This window comes from Temnothorax nylanderi, unplaced genomic scaffold (genome assembly GCF_030848795.1).
Source record: "Temnothorax nylanderi isolate EJ_2023f unplaced genomic scaffold, tnyl_v1.0 TNYL_tig0172_pilon, whole genome shotgun sequence".
NCBI lineage: Eukaryota > Metazoa > Arthropoda > Insecta > Hymenoptera > Formicidae > Temnothorax > Temnothorax nylanderi.
This window is the reverse complement of record NW_027249234.1, coordinates 174,648-188,596: the sequence shown is the minus strand read 5'-3', so window position 1 is coordinate 188,596 and position 13,949 is coordinate 174,648. Positions and strand designations below refer to the sequence as shown.

At 42.8% G+C, this 13,949-nt stretch overlaps 3 protein-coding genes across 3 annotated transcripts in view; 2 read left to right on the top strand and 1 right to left on the bottom strand.

The window, feature by feature from the left end:
* The window catches only part of Smox (Smad on X), a 32,229-nt gene extending 25,539 nt beyond the window's left edge, over positions 1-6,690 (bottom strand). The window contains exon 1 of the mRNA XM_071715825.1: positions 5,914-6,690. Coding sequence (XP_071571926.1) covers positions 5,914-6,116 — 203 coding nt within the window. The 5' untranslated portion in view covers positions 6,117-6,690. The remainder of the gene's footprint in view (positions 1-5,913) is intronic.
* Positions 6,691-7,548: 858 nt separating this feature from the next.
* Positions 7,549-12,562, top strand: LOC139778062 (uncharacterized). Its single transcript, XM_071715821.1, has 7 exons — positions 7,549-8,173; positions 8,474-8,606; positions 8,693-10,372; positions 10,504-10,861; positions 10,952-11,241; positions 11,320-11,431; positions 11,871-12,562. Exons 1-7 carry the CDS (start codon positions 8,161-8,163, stop codon positions 11,991-11,993), a joined length of 2,709 nt encoding a protein of 902 aa, XP_071571922.1. The 5' UTR covers positions 7,549-8,160; the 3' UTR covers positions 11,994-12,562.
* Positions 12,563-12,754: 192 nt separating this feature from the next.
* On the top strand, positions 12,755-13,907 carry Rpl18a (ribosomal protein L18A). The gene is made up of 3 exons (XM_071715826.1): positions 12,755-12,854; positions 13,098-13,277; positions 13,501-13,907. The coding sequence occupies exons 1-3, from the start codon at positions 12,837-12,839 to the stop codon at positions 13,834-13,836; spliced, it is 534 nt and encodes a 177-aa protein (XP_071571927.1). The 5' UTR covers positions 12,755-12,836; the 3' UTR covers positions 13,837-13,907.
* The last annotated feature ends 42 nt before the right edge of the window (positions 13,908-13,949 follow it).

Below are 13,949 nucleotides of genomic sequence, written 5' to 3'. Positions count from 1 at the left end.
TGGTCGAGGAGAGGCTCCTCGCCGACCGCGCCAGCAGGCCAGGACTATACTATTAATAAAGTTGTCATGCGGTACGCACGCCGCCGTTGCGGCCGCTGCCGCTGTCGCCGCCGCAATCGATTCCCTACGGCCCTACTACGGCTTCGACCGTATAGACATACGGTGTGTACATAAACGACGCGAGAGCGGAGCGCCACGTGATACATCACTCCGATGTCTACAGGGTCTTTCAAACGACGCGAATAATCGTCGTGATTAATCCTTGGATATACGCGGGGCCCCTTCCCCGTTAGCGAATATTCGCAGAAGAGTTTCCGGATAGCGGGAAAACTGACGTCGATAAAATTTTCACGCATCCGGGATTTCTCCGGGGAAAATTAATTAGAGAGAAGAAACTCGGTCGGAGATCATAAAGGAAGTAAAGACGGCGGTGGGGGTGGGGGGGGGGGACATCGACGATCCTTCTTTGCATCCGAGAATTAGAAATATCGCCCGGGAAGGAAATAAGTTGAGTTTATTTACGCGCATTTCTTCAAAGCCTTAAAAACATTAAGCGCAACCACGTTTATCTTGCGTGTGCTATTATGGTATATTTCGGTCTGGGACGCGACGATAAGAACGCATTGACGATAAAGATAAGTCCTTATTACGACAAGACACACGTGACACGAAGGCATGACTTAAGTAGTCGTGCGTAATTAGGTAATTGATAGTTAATTAGTCGACGTTGACTAAATATGTATCGCGTATCGCGGCAACTCGTGGCACGTGTACGTAAATAATTAACGTAAATAATAACTCAAAGAGTTAAATATGCAGCATGCGCTTGACAAGTTAAGGACGTTCTCCGGTCCTTATACTAGAGAAAATCGATTTTCTTAGGATTTTCTTGAAACTGTGAATATACGTTAATTTAGGTGTGCTTTATGCGTGGTATAAATTTCAGTACCTCTTCCGGTATAAAAAATAAAGATACTGAGCCTCAAAGTTTCAAAAAAAAAATTTAATTTTAATTTTTTTTTAGTTTTGGCATTTTTTCCTTATAGAACTCGACGAGAGGAGCAACTTTGGTCCTCTTGGCCAACCTCGTATCTCTTACCGTTTGGCCTGGAAAACCTTTTCATTAGTAAAAGTTGAAACTTTGAGGCTCAGTATCTTTATTTTTTATACCGGAAGAGGTACTGAAATTTATACCACGCATAAAGCACACCTAAATTAACGTATATTCACAGTTTCAAGAAAATCCTAAGAAAATCGATTTTCTCTAGTATAAGGACCGGAGAACGTCCTTAAAACTCGAAGAGAACACACCCACGCACATAAGCGAAAGAGAGTTTTGATTAGATCGTAACCAGAAGGTACACTCGCTGTGAGAAAGGCAAGCATCTTCGATTCACCAAGAAAGTTACATCTAACAACCTATTTTTAGCCAATCTCCTTTTGCGATTTAGATTCGTATCGATATCCGTATATATGTAAATACGATGAAGATTAAATGTGTTTTACGACCGCCGATAACTGACGACAATCACGAGATATAGAATGTAATTATTCATGCCCCGCAATTACGCGAATTCGACGTAAAATGTCCCCCTCATGACGCCCGTGAATATTTTATATAACTAACGACAATGTATTGTAATAATTAAACTGTGCGCGATACGACGCTAATTATACGCTTTATTGCGTCATACGTGTCCGCTGCAGATGCGCATCGTGATATACATTTCGATATTCCGCGCAGGATAAAACGAGAAGTTGCATCTTAGGTAAACAGGTATCATCGTCTCGATGTTTACTCGATTATCGAGATCGAAATAATCTTCTTCGCGCATATAAAATATGGAAACGCTACATCGGTACATCGTATCAATTTATCGATTAGAAATTTGCCGGGAAATAACGACGGTTAATCGCGCCGGATTGCTGCAACGCAACGCCGCGGAAACGCGATTTCGAGAGAAATGCAGCCCGCGAGATAAAGAAATCGCGATCGGGCGATTTCAGCGTTGCTTATCAGCGTGATTATCGCTCCTCGTCTTTTTTCCGCGTTGTTTCACGCGGATGTGGAAAAAATAACAAACCGCCGACCCCACCGCTAATCGAGATCGTTGTCTCGACAACTGAGTTTGCGAAGACACCATTTTTTACACATTCTACGATCAACGCTGAGAGCTTGGGTAATTTTACACCCGGATTACCATCTCGCCGGGTTAAAATCTTCATACATTCCGACTTCGTTTCCCGTAGCAGTCTCGCGACCCTTTCAGCGTCTCATACTTGAAACGCGAGACGCTTAAGTCAGCTTACCAGAAAAAAAAGAAGTGCTAAATCAAGACTTATATACTCATATATACGCAAGAATCTATGAGACCCTAGCTTTCCAACAAGCAACACAAGTTGACACAAACGTCGTTCTATCTTTCTTCTTTGGCAATGAGTACCAAAGACAAAACGACACTTGTGTCGACTTCTGTCCGCTTGCTGGAAAGCTCCCTATATAATCTTGAAATGAGATACGTATTGCGTTAAACGGAGACAACTTGCTTGAATGAAGTCATTTATATAGTTCAACCAAAAAAAAAAAGTTAAAATGAAAAGTTGAAATATAAGATTATAGATTGTTGCGTATATAAGTTTTGATTTGTCCGTGTAATTGTTTTAATTTTTCTGCAAGTCTCACACCGATACCAGAGTGTCACTGATACCGATAGCTCTCATTGATCTTGCGAGGAATCGCGTACGCGTACGCGTCCACGTGAGACACGTCGAAGATTACTCATATTGACGAAACTGCCTTATATTATTCACGGAATACAAACACTCGTCCCGCAAAAACGGAGCCATTAACGGTCATTAAGGTTGTCGAGTTGCCAAAGCGGAAAGCGACGTTTCTTCGCAAATGATTCTTTTCCGTTTGTTTTGCCCGTATCTCGTTAACGACTTTTTTTCCTCCCCGCGGAAAAGTCGCGAGACACACGCACGCACGCACGCGGGCACGCACGCACGCACGCGGGCACGCGCGCGGAATTGGAACGGCCGCCCCGCGTGAATTAATTAACCATTTGTCCCGTGACGTGAAACGAACCGCCCGCGCCGCGGCCGCCGCGGAGAAGCTCGATCGTTTATACGCCTCGTCGTTCCGAACAATGTGATGCACCCGCGTTCGTTCGCCCGCTCTCGTCGTCACGACACGAAACATGTGAATCGTCACGTATATGTGGGTGTTCCTCGCGACGCACTCCCGAGGAACTCCCGACTGCTGTCACGTTCCATTTTCAGAATTTCGACGCGATCGATGCGTCCACACACCGGCCGCCACGTCATTCATATAGGAATATCAGGAATCATATTCAATTTCACCGAAAAGCCAAACGCGCGTTTTCTCTCGTAATTCACTTATATTTGTCATAAAACACAACGGAAATTTGATATCGTTTGTATTTGAATGACGAGGCGTTCTCGACTTGAAACGAGGAGTGTCTTTTGTTTTGTGTATGACGTGGCAGTCATATGTGCTAATGGGATCCTGATTCTTGATTTCGTAGAAACAAACTTTGCAAATGATTCCTCGGAGAAGAGGCTGATCTTTCCTCAGTGAGAATTCGATCGGACGGAGAGCGGAGGAACATCGTTTTCTCGCTATTTCTAATTTTTGCGAACGCGGGAGACGCTTTGCATCGAGGGGAGCTTATCGCGGACGATCGCCGATGCGTACGCTTACGCAACTTACATAAAAATAAAATAATAAAATAAGAAGGAAGATTCAGGCGGAGACTCATGGAATCAACGCACATGTCCCGTTATATCGCGTACGCATATGCACGGATGTGTACACATCCGCGATAGTTTAATTAGAAAATGTCTTCGGGCGTCGCGCGTCTATTTTATGGCCGCAATTGATTCTATCAAGGCGAGATCTGGCGAGATCAAAGCGAAGGCATGACTCGAGTCTTTTATCGAGTTACATCAATACGGTTCTCCCCCTCGCTCGAAACGAGATACATCGTTCTCGTGATCGATCGTTTTTGTCTTTCGGACGCCGCAGTTGGCTCGAATAAAGATTGAGACCCCGACGCGATCGGGTGCATTATTATCCGGACAGGTATACGATCGGGGGAAATCCGAGAACCGTTTGTCATAGGTCAAGGATCATACGAGCGTATTTCGCGTTTTCGAGCTTACCGCCGACGTTTGCACGCTTTCGCGCTTCTTCGCACGCGCGATTATGCATTTTGCGAGCGATTGACGAGTTAACATTTATACGGATTGTTTACATTTTATGTTTACACGAACCTTTTTCACGTAGACAGTATAACCAATGTGAATTACTGTAAGCTAAACGATTAAATGATTTCTTTAAACTGTTTTTTTTTGCAAAATCTTAGAAAAATAAAAAGTAGTTTTAAACTAAATTAGTCTAGATGCATTTCAGTTATAATTTCTTTACTAACTACAGTGACATGAAAGACATATGATAATACAGGAACGTTATTATTTACGTTGAGCTGTTAAATGACAAAAAGCAGTATTACTTTTCACGATTGCGATACGCACAATATCAATTCTTTTTCATAGGTATAAAATTAAGATCTTCAAAACCATTGTTAATTTTCCATAGCGTCCCAAAAGTTGTGCCCAAACTGAATAACAGTAAGTGACTAAAAATAAAATTGCAAGCAGAACATAAAATTTCCGATATTTCAGACGAAATATAAATGATGATTCATAGATTACTCATTGTTCACAATGTAATGTTTGACATGACGCGTCAAACGTAATTTATGTTGCATACATGTATGTGTAAAATATATTTCACGCGTAAACGCCCAACCCCGATGACAGCGATAGCTCGCATTTGGAGTTCCATTGAATGCGTGCTAAAGCGATCACACTTGCGTCACCGTCGCGACCCGGCGAGAGGAGTCCTCGCCTCGATTACAATATACGACGAGCGTGCACGACGTGTGAACGATCGTCTGCAAAAACCCAAGCCCACCGATAATTAGCCGATAAAGCACTGCGCATAAATGAAGGACGCATGGAGCGAGCCGTATATCGCATTTTACGGCGAATACAAAAAATTGCATACAGAAAATTGTAAAACCGTCAAAAGTAAAGAAGAAAATTGCCGAAGTTGCGACGTTAAGAAATTTGCGAAAAGTCAGGTCGATTCGGCTTGGCTCTCGAGAGGCTCAATTAACTCGCTTCGCGAAGCAGGATCTCCGGCTCGACCACGTGCCTCCCGCATGCACGTGCCCTCCCCCCCCCCCTCCCCCCGGGATCCTAGTGTTTACCTGTGCATGCATGCATGCATGCGTGCGTGCATGCGTGCGTGCGTATCGCGCCGATCGGCCGCCGTTCCACAAACGTGACCCGTCATCGGCCGCGTTTCCTCGCGTTATCGTTATCAGCGCGTGCATACGAATAGGTGAGCTACGCAGCGCGCGCGCTCGCTCGCTCGCTCGCTCGCTCGCAGCGAGAGACGTCGCGTCGGCGAGATCTCAATAAAAACGGAGCCCCGCGTATATGCACGCGGCGCGCGATAGGAAAAGAGGATACGTCATGTGTGTACACACGCACAAAGCCGTCTCGCGCGCGCCTCGTCCGTGTGTGCGTGCAGACGCGACGCGCCACACACGCGCGCGCGGCGCGCATATGAGGGAGCGCTCGCGCGCGATTTCTCCTCTCTTCCACCGCTCTGCATCTTTCTCTTTCTTTCACCGTCTGCATCGTTCCGGCTCTGGTGTCCTTTTCTCTCTATCTTTCTTTTCTTCTGTCTCTTTCGGTGCATCCCATCGAGCATATCTCGGATCGACCTCGCGCATAAATACGAGGAGAATTAAACGCAATTTCGGCGAATACCGAATACGAAAAGTCGGAGTATACTGATGCGTGTTTATACGTACGTACCTAGGTATAGTGATGCACTTGGTGTTGCAGCTCTGCGTCGTGATGGCCTTCTCGAGCTCCTCGAGGCCCGCGGACTTCTTGAGCTTCTTGACCAAGCTCTTAACGGCCTTCTCGCTCCATTTGTCCTCGCTCTCGGCCTTCTTCCAGCCCAGCAGCCGCTTGACGATAGGCGGGTTAAAGCTGGGCAGCATCGAAGTCATCATTTGCCCTGAGACGAGCGCGCGCGACCCGCATCGGGGGCCGGGGCCGCTCTGACGGCTTGTCGTCGTCGCGGAGTCGCGGTGCGCCTAGCGGAAAAGCGATTTTCGCACACGAACGTTTGCCGCGCGCCCCGGTTTGCCCTCGGCCACGGCTCTGGGGAGTACTCCGGCGCAGCTCGCGGATCGGCGGCCGTGTGAGCGGGCGCGCGCGTGCCGTATACCGATCGCGAACGACGCGAATTCGCTCGCGAGCCTCGTACGCAACGAGATCACTCACTCGCACGCAGACGGCAAATATTTTGCCACGGCCGCCATAGTATACCCCGACTCCAGAGCGCGCGGCTCGGCACGGCTCGGCCGAGATCGGCGATCTTCGCCGCCGACCGCGGAGTCCGAAATGGATAAGAGAGGCGCGTCTTATTACTACGTTTACGCGAGCGTTACTTTTGTAGTAACTTACAGATAATTCACTCGTTTACGCGGAGTAAATTATCGTAAATTACTACAAAATCCCGTTTACGCGAGTAGTTAAAAGTAGTATGAGACAAGTTTATTTTGTTTCACTCAAACTTAGGGCCGATATCACAGTCTCCGATTAACGTGATCCTCCGATTAAACTCAACTCTTCGTCTCTTTCTAGGGGGACAGGTCACTGTCCCCGCGGACGACGGTCCGCCGACTCCCGCGAGGCATGCACAGGACGCGGAAGAGATGCAGAGTGAGTTTAATCGGAGGATCACGTTAATCGGAGACTGTGATATCGGCCCTTTTAATGCACCAATGTGCACCAGTTCAGGAAGTTCGTGAAAAAAGAACAGATGGCTTGGGGTTGAAACTTAAGCCTTGTGTACACGATACTAGAAATCGTTCCGAGTTTCGGTTTAAGCCAATCAACTTACTGCAGCTCTTACAGAAAAGCAGCAGTTTCATTGGCTTAAACCGAAACTCGGACCGATTTCTAGTATCGTGTACACAAGGCTTTATAAAAGGAAATAAGGAGAATCTTGATCATTCAAGATAGCGATGACGGTTAATTACACAAAATATGATTACACGATTTATTTTATAATCACACTTTTTCACTATTTTTAATTACGGAATACGTAACCTTAAATTGCAGTAAATGCCTCGATTAATATCACGCCAACAGGACGTTAAAATAGATATATCGTGTATCTACGCAAAATCTGATCATTCAAGATGACCCCAATGGATTTTTCCCCCTCACTCCTCAAGTTTCACTCTCCACGTCGAAAAAAGTACTTTGCGCCGCGTCCGGCGTCCGACAGTTCAACATCCAATAAAAATATCTATTGTCTAGAGGCAAAAATGTCGCTAGTTAAAAACTCTAGATAATAAACTCTACTATTGGACGTCGGGCGCTGGACGCGCGGTGTGAATGGTGTGTGAATCCTCCATTATACGCTACTTCACGCGTCCAACGGAAGTGCGCGGTTTACGGCAGAGACGCTCTCACGAGACACGATTTCGGCGTGTTCCAGGAGCATCGCCGATCGTTCACGGTGTCTCTTTTGCTTTGTCGAACGTATATTCGTCCTAAATAAGGTCCAAAGTCTTACAAACGTTTTCGCTAAACGAGAGAATTTTATAATTTAGTGCTAACGTTAACAAAGTTGTGTTAATTGTTAACAATATAGACATAGAGCTTCAGGAAAATTATAGGAAAGAGGGATACCTCGCTGTTGAAGTATCCCTCGGTGCGTGAATTGTGAATTGTGTAACAACTAAAAACTTTGATAGTTGCCAATATTTACTATTGGCTTCACCGTCGGTCTTGTTATGAGAACTTGTTCGAAAAAGGGTGACGTAGAAAAGAAAGAAGGTGATATTATGCAAGCCTGAACTTTTCTATCCATTCATATCCATCATACGAGAAGAGGTGGTACGTCGCTTGTAAAAAGTAAACAATTTTGAACTATTGTTAAATATAAAGCAACAATGGTTATGGCCATTGATCAGTGATCAGTCAACAGTCGACGTGATATTTTTCTTGGGCCACATTTTTTACTACATTTAAATAGATGCCATGGGTTTCGAAGGTAAGGATAATTTATTTATATTGTTACTTCGTCGAAATCCAAGTTCCGTTCAAGACATTTTATTTAGTGCCTGAATACACGTAAAAGAAAGTTCATACAAAAGCATTGCTGTACGCAAGCTTTGATATACATGTATAACAGATATGTTAACCCAAAGATCACAAGAGTAATATGAAAAATAATATAAGAAGTATGATGTGCTTGTGCATCATTTTATCTAATTATATATTATCTTCATTATAGAGATTTTATAAAAACAATTTCATATTATGTGTAAACTATTTTCTTTTTCTTTTCAAGACGAAAGAAGCGACTCGGAAGAGGAACATGATAAATCCAGAAGCAATTCTCCAGATTCGCAAAAATCTGGTAGCAATGTAACAGGAAACAGATCAAAATCACGTTCGGCTAGTCCTAAATCTTCACCTGCTAGGTACTTAGTACATCTATTTGCTTGATTATCTCTGTATTTTTTTATAATTAGAATTCTTTTATTTTCACTGGAATTAAATATTTTAGGTCGAATCAATCGTCTCCGGTGCGAAATGGATCACCGGCTTCTGTCCGTTCCAACGCAAGCTCTAGAAAGTCTTATTCTAGATCGCCATCCAGATCACCTTCACCGAATGGATCTGTTTCACCATTGAACGGCAAAAGAAGCGTATCTAGATCACGTTCTAAATCCCGTTCTCCAGAACGTACAGGGACGAGCGCAAGAGATGGCTCACAATCACCGGCACATTCGCATCGCTCTATTAAATCAGGCTCGAGATCTCGAAGTTCCTCTCATTCCTCGTCCAGAAGTTCTCGTGCAGCATCGAGAAATAATTCACGTTCCAGATCGAGATCGAATTCCCCAAACCCAAGCAATACTCCATCTAAATGTGCTTCACCAAAGTCAAACTTTCAACCGTCTTCTAGATCTCCCTCGCCCCGGGCAATTTCCAAATCGCGATCTCGTTCGAGATCTCTTTCTCGATCCCATTCTGGCTCTCCAAAAGCCTCAGTCCATTCACGCTCTCGATCGGGAACTCCCAAGTCTTTCCGTACATCTAGATCCAGATCTAGGTCAAGATCAGAATCAGTTAATCCAAAAGAAGTTAAAGCTAGCTCAAGATCGAGATCAAGATCTCTGTCTAAAAAAGGTTCTCGTTCGCCATCAGCGTCTCCAAATCGATCTCCAATGGTGGCAAGACAATCAAGATCACGTTCTGTGAATAGTTCTAGGAAAGGTTCTCCAGATTTAGAAAAAAGTCCGCGTTTTAGATCTCGTTCCAACTCGGCAGATAGAAAATCTAAGTCAAGGTCTAGATCAAGGTCTGGTTCTAGGAAACAGTCGATATCACCTTCGCGAGAAGGACGAGTTTTATCACGTTCAAAGTCCAAGTCAAAATCTAGATCCTTATCGGGTTCGAGAAAAGGCTCGCGTTCAAGATCACGATCAAGATCACAAAAATCAGGATCTAGAGGAAAATCAAGGTCCATATCAGGTTCACGTAAAGGTTCCGTATCTCCTGCGCACTCGAGAAAGAACTCCCGCTCAAGATCCAGATCCAGCTCGCGTTCTAGTAAATCTAAATCGAGATCCCGTTCTGTTTCAAGAGCTTCACGATCAAGATCTCGTTCAGGATCCAGGAAGTCAGTATCGAGATCGAGATCGCGATCTCGTTCAAGGTCAAAATCTGGTTCGAGATCACGTTCAGTCTCACGTTCAAGGTCAAGATCAGGATCGAGATCGAAATCAAGATCGAGGTCCAGGTCAAGATCCAAATCAAAATCGAAGTCACGTTCACGGTCAAAATCGAGATCGAGATCACATTCTAGATCGAGATCAAGATCCGGATCAAGTGCCAAATCCAGGCATTCATCGCGTTCGAAATCCCGATCTAGATCTAGATCCGTCTCCGGATCTAGAAGATCCAGAAGTCCTAGCAGAGATTCGGATGGAGTAGTTAGAAAACGAAATAGAGTATTATCGGACTCCGAAGAAGAAACTGATGAAGCTAAAGCAAAGAAGCGAATGAAAAATGACTTATCAGATTCCGAGCATGAAGATGAGAACGAAAAGAAGAAGGACGTTGAGGGGCATGAAGAGAAAGAAGGTGAAGATGAAGGAAATAAACAATTAGATGTAACAGCTGTCAGTGAGCAACAGGATAATGAAGATTCTGACGATGGAATTATTACTAGTGGTGGAATGTAAGTATATATCTAACTACAATAGATCTAAAAAGTAATAATATTATAACAGCATTTTGAAGAATCAAAATATGAAAATGCAATAAAATTTAATATAACTTTATAAGAATGATTAAATCCAATATTTTCAGGGATGACCTGTCCGATTTCGATCGCATGTTAGCGCGAAAAAAAGAGGAACAATCCCGTAGGCGTAAACGAAAAGACATTGGTATCATCAATGATAACGATGATATCATAGCACAATTGTTATCGGACATGAAAGCCGCAGCTGAGGAGGATAGAAGGTTGAATCAACAAAATAGACCTGCCACGAATAAGATTGCCATGTTATCCAAAATATTGTCGCAGCTTAAGAAACATGACTTACAATTAGCTTTCTTGGAACACAACGTGCTGTCAGTTCTTACTGACTGGTTAGCACCGATGCCTGATCGTTCGTTACCGTCTCTTAAAATCAGAGACAATCTACTAAAATTGTTATGGGAGGTAAGATCATATGAGATAAATTCTTTCATTATTTCTTCGATAAAAAAATGTGTATTACTTATTTATTTATTCATATCATATCATTTATAGTTTCCAAAAATTGATCAATCCTCGCTGAAGCAGTCCGGTATTGGGAAAGCTGTGATGTATCTTTATAAGCACCCAAAAGAAACTAAAGAGAATAAAGAGCGCGCTGGAAAGTTGATCAACGAGTGGGCCCGACCTATTTTTAATTTATCGGCGGATTTCAAGGCGCTTTCGAAAGAGGAGAGGATGCAAAGGGACCTGGAGCAGACGCCTCAGAAGAGAAGAAAAATCGAGGAAGGTGGATCCTCCCAAAAATCACAAGATATTAATAAAGCCTTGAAAGGAGATTCCAAGTACGGTCGTTGATAATAATCATTAATGTGATAATAATTATCATACTTTTATTGCATTGAACTTTTTCTATCTTGCAGACCATTGAGACCGGGCGATCCTGGATGGGTGGGAAGGGCCCGAGTTCCCAGGCCATCTAACAAAGATTATGTCATACGGCCCGACTGGAAATCAGACGTTGATATCAGTAGGGTAGGTATTTGCACATATTCCATTTTAAATTTTTAAGTTAGTAAATAAACAAGAGACTCTCACAGAGACCATAAATGCTACAACATATATGTTAGATTATTTATATCTAAATTGTACTTAATTATACATTATTTTACATTTAAATTTCCTAAAAGTTTATTTCCAAGTTTCTAAATTCACTTTTTTGAAATATTAGGTTGGGGAAAAAGTAATCTATTATTTTAGCCTTGAAATAAACGAAAAAATAATGGATTACTTTTTCCCCAACCTATTATTTACCTGTGCTCTTGTTACATTCTAGTTTTCGATCGTTTTTATTACGATTTTTCATTTCACCCAGCTATTAATGTTCAATGCTGCTTTTTCTTAATGTTTCCCTTCTTTTAACTATATAAAACGACAATTCCTTATAATTGTAATGATTTGTTATTCTACGCAGAGTACCAAGAAGCAAATGAGTCGATTCGATAGGCACATGAAGAATTATATGGACAGCAAGCGTATGAAGTCGGCAAGAAGAGCAGTAGATATATCTATAGAGGGTCGCAAAATGTCTTTGTAATATCTACATGTTTCTTATTCTTTATGCGCAGTTAGACACCTGTGGCAATGTTTCCTGATGATTGAGTGTAACAAAAAAAGTTATACGGCCTGATCGATTTAGTTCGCACGTAAATCTCGGGTTGCGAATTAGAGATAAAACATGCTCTTTGTTCTCTTTCTGACGATTGGTATTACATATTTGCAGACGAAAGAGAATATGTAGTTTTATTTTACAAGTCGATAGCAAAAGAAGTTATGCAATTTTGTTACATAATACAAGAAATAGTCGCAATGTAAAACACGTTTCAATTAATATTGACAACCCAGAGTATTGCTGGTTTAAGCATCGAGAGTGTTAAGTAATGTATTATTTTAGTCTCTATAAATAGGATTAAATAAAAGTGCATTCGTTAAATTTGTGTACATTTTGTTCTATACAAGCTGATATTAATGTCTTAAATGTATGCAATTGTAAGAGATACGGCTGATGCATTGTTATATATATTGACAATCTCACAGATGTTGAAAGCCGAAAAGAATTTATGCTCTGTATAAGATTAATAATAAAAGAATGTGCTTGCTAGCAAACATTTTATATTAAAAGAATGCTGATAACATGGCGAAGTCTGTGTATAATTAAGAATATGTATAATTTTATATATATTTCATGTATTTTTTTATATTTTTTTATATTTTTTATATTTTATATATATATATATATAAAATAGATTTTTTTAAATGCTTTTTTGGATAAAATATTGGTCTTTCAAAAAGACAAGTTAGATGGCCGCACCAAGACTTCCGTCGTGCAAGAGGGCGGTAGTTTCTTTCCGGTTTATCGTTGAACGTGGGACACGATACAATGAAGGCGAAGGGTGAAGTAAGTAATTTTTATCAATTTTACGCAAGAAATAAACGAAGTCGACGCCAAAATCTATCTTTCCTTTTTCCAAGCGTCAATTATTCGCGTAGGAATTACGCAAAAACGATAAATAGAGCTCTGCATCGTGATACACGACGCGATATAACCTATAACTGTCCCATGCCGACGCATGGTCGCACAGCCCAAAGCAGATTTATTGATGCATTCGAATGAAATGAACGTCACTCCTTTCCTTTCCAGCTGAAGGAATTCGAGGTGATAGGGCGCAAGCTCCCTACCGAGAAGGAGAAGACCACGCCGTTGTACAAAATGAGGATATTCGCGCCGGACGCTATCGTGGCCAAGTCCAGGTTTTGGTACTTCTTGCGCCAGTTGAAGAAGTTCAAGAAGTCCACCGGAGAAATTGTGTCTCTTAAGCAGGTACTCGTCTCATCGTCGTTGACGAAGCTACGTCTTATTAGATATGTTCTTTGCGGCCACAGTATGTTATACTTCTTGCATTTGAAATAAAATCACTGAGAGGAAGAAGAATGAAAAGTATAAATAGTTCAGCTACAGAACAAACGTATTGTCAGGAAGGGATGCAACGTATTGCCGTCCTTATTCGTATGCCCGATAACCGAGATATAATTGATTCTTTTAGATTCCTGAGAAGACTCCGATGAAAATCAAGAACTTCGGGATCTGGCTGAGGTACGACTCTCGATCCGGCACGCACAACATGTACAGGGAGTACAGGGACCTCTCGGTCAGCGGGGCGGTGACGCAGTGCTACAGGGACATGGGCGCTCGTCATCGCGCGCGCGCCCACTCCATACAGATAATCAAGGTGGAGGTCGTGAAGGCTGCGAACTGCCGCAGGCCCCAGGTGAAGCAGTTCCACGACTCCAAGATCAAGTTCCCGTTGCCGAAGCGAATCCAGCACAGGAATCGCATGCCGCTGTTCAGCGTCCGGAAGCCGCGCACCTATTTCCTCTAAGCGCGACACGGCGTTTTTGTACTGCGACGCTAATACTATTCTACAGGAAATAAAGGGACTTTCAACATAAATTGCTCACACAATTGTGACAAGTTTTCTTCTCCTTCTTTACA

What these genes read in the sequence shown, in the direction of transcription:
- LOC139778062 (XM_071715821.1), top strand. An exon ending in ATTATTACTAGTGGTGGAAT is followed by an intron (nt 10,373 to 10,503) that starts GTAAGTATATAT and finishes CAATATTTTCAG; the next exon opens with GGATGACCTGTCCGATTTCG. An exon ending in CAGACGTTGATATCAGTAGG is followed by an intron (nt 11,432 to 11,870) that starts GTAGGTATTTGC and finishes TATTCTACGCAG; the next exon opens with AGTACCAAGAAGCAAATGAG.
- Rpl18a (XM_071715826.1), top strand. An exon ending in AAATTGTGTCTCTTAAGCAG is followed by an intron (nt 13,278 to 13,500) that starts GTACTCGTCTCA and finishes TGATTCTTTTAG; the next exon opens with ATTCCTGAGAAGACTCCGAT.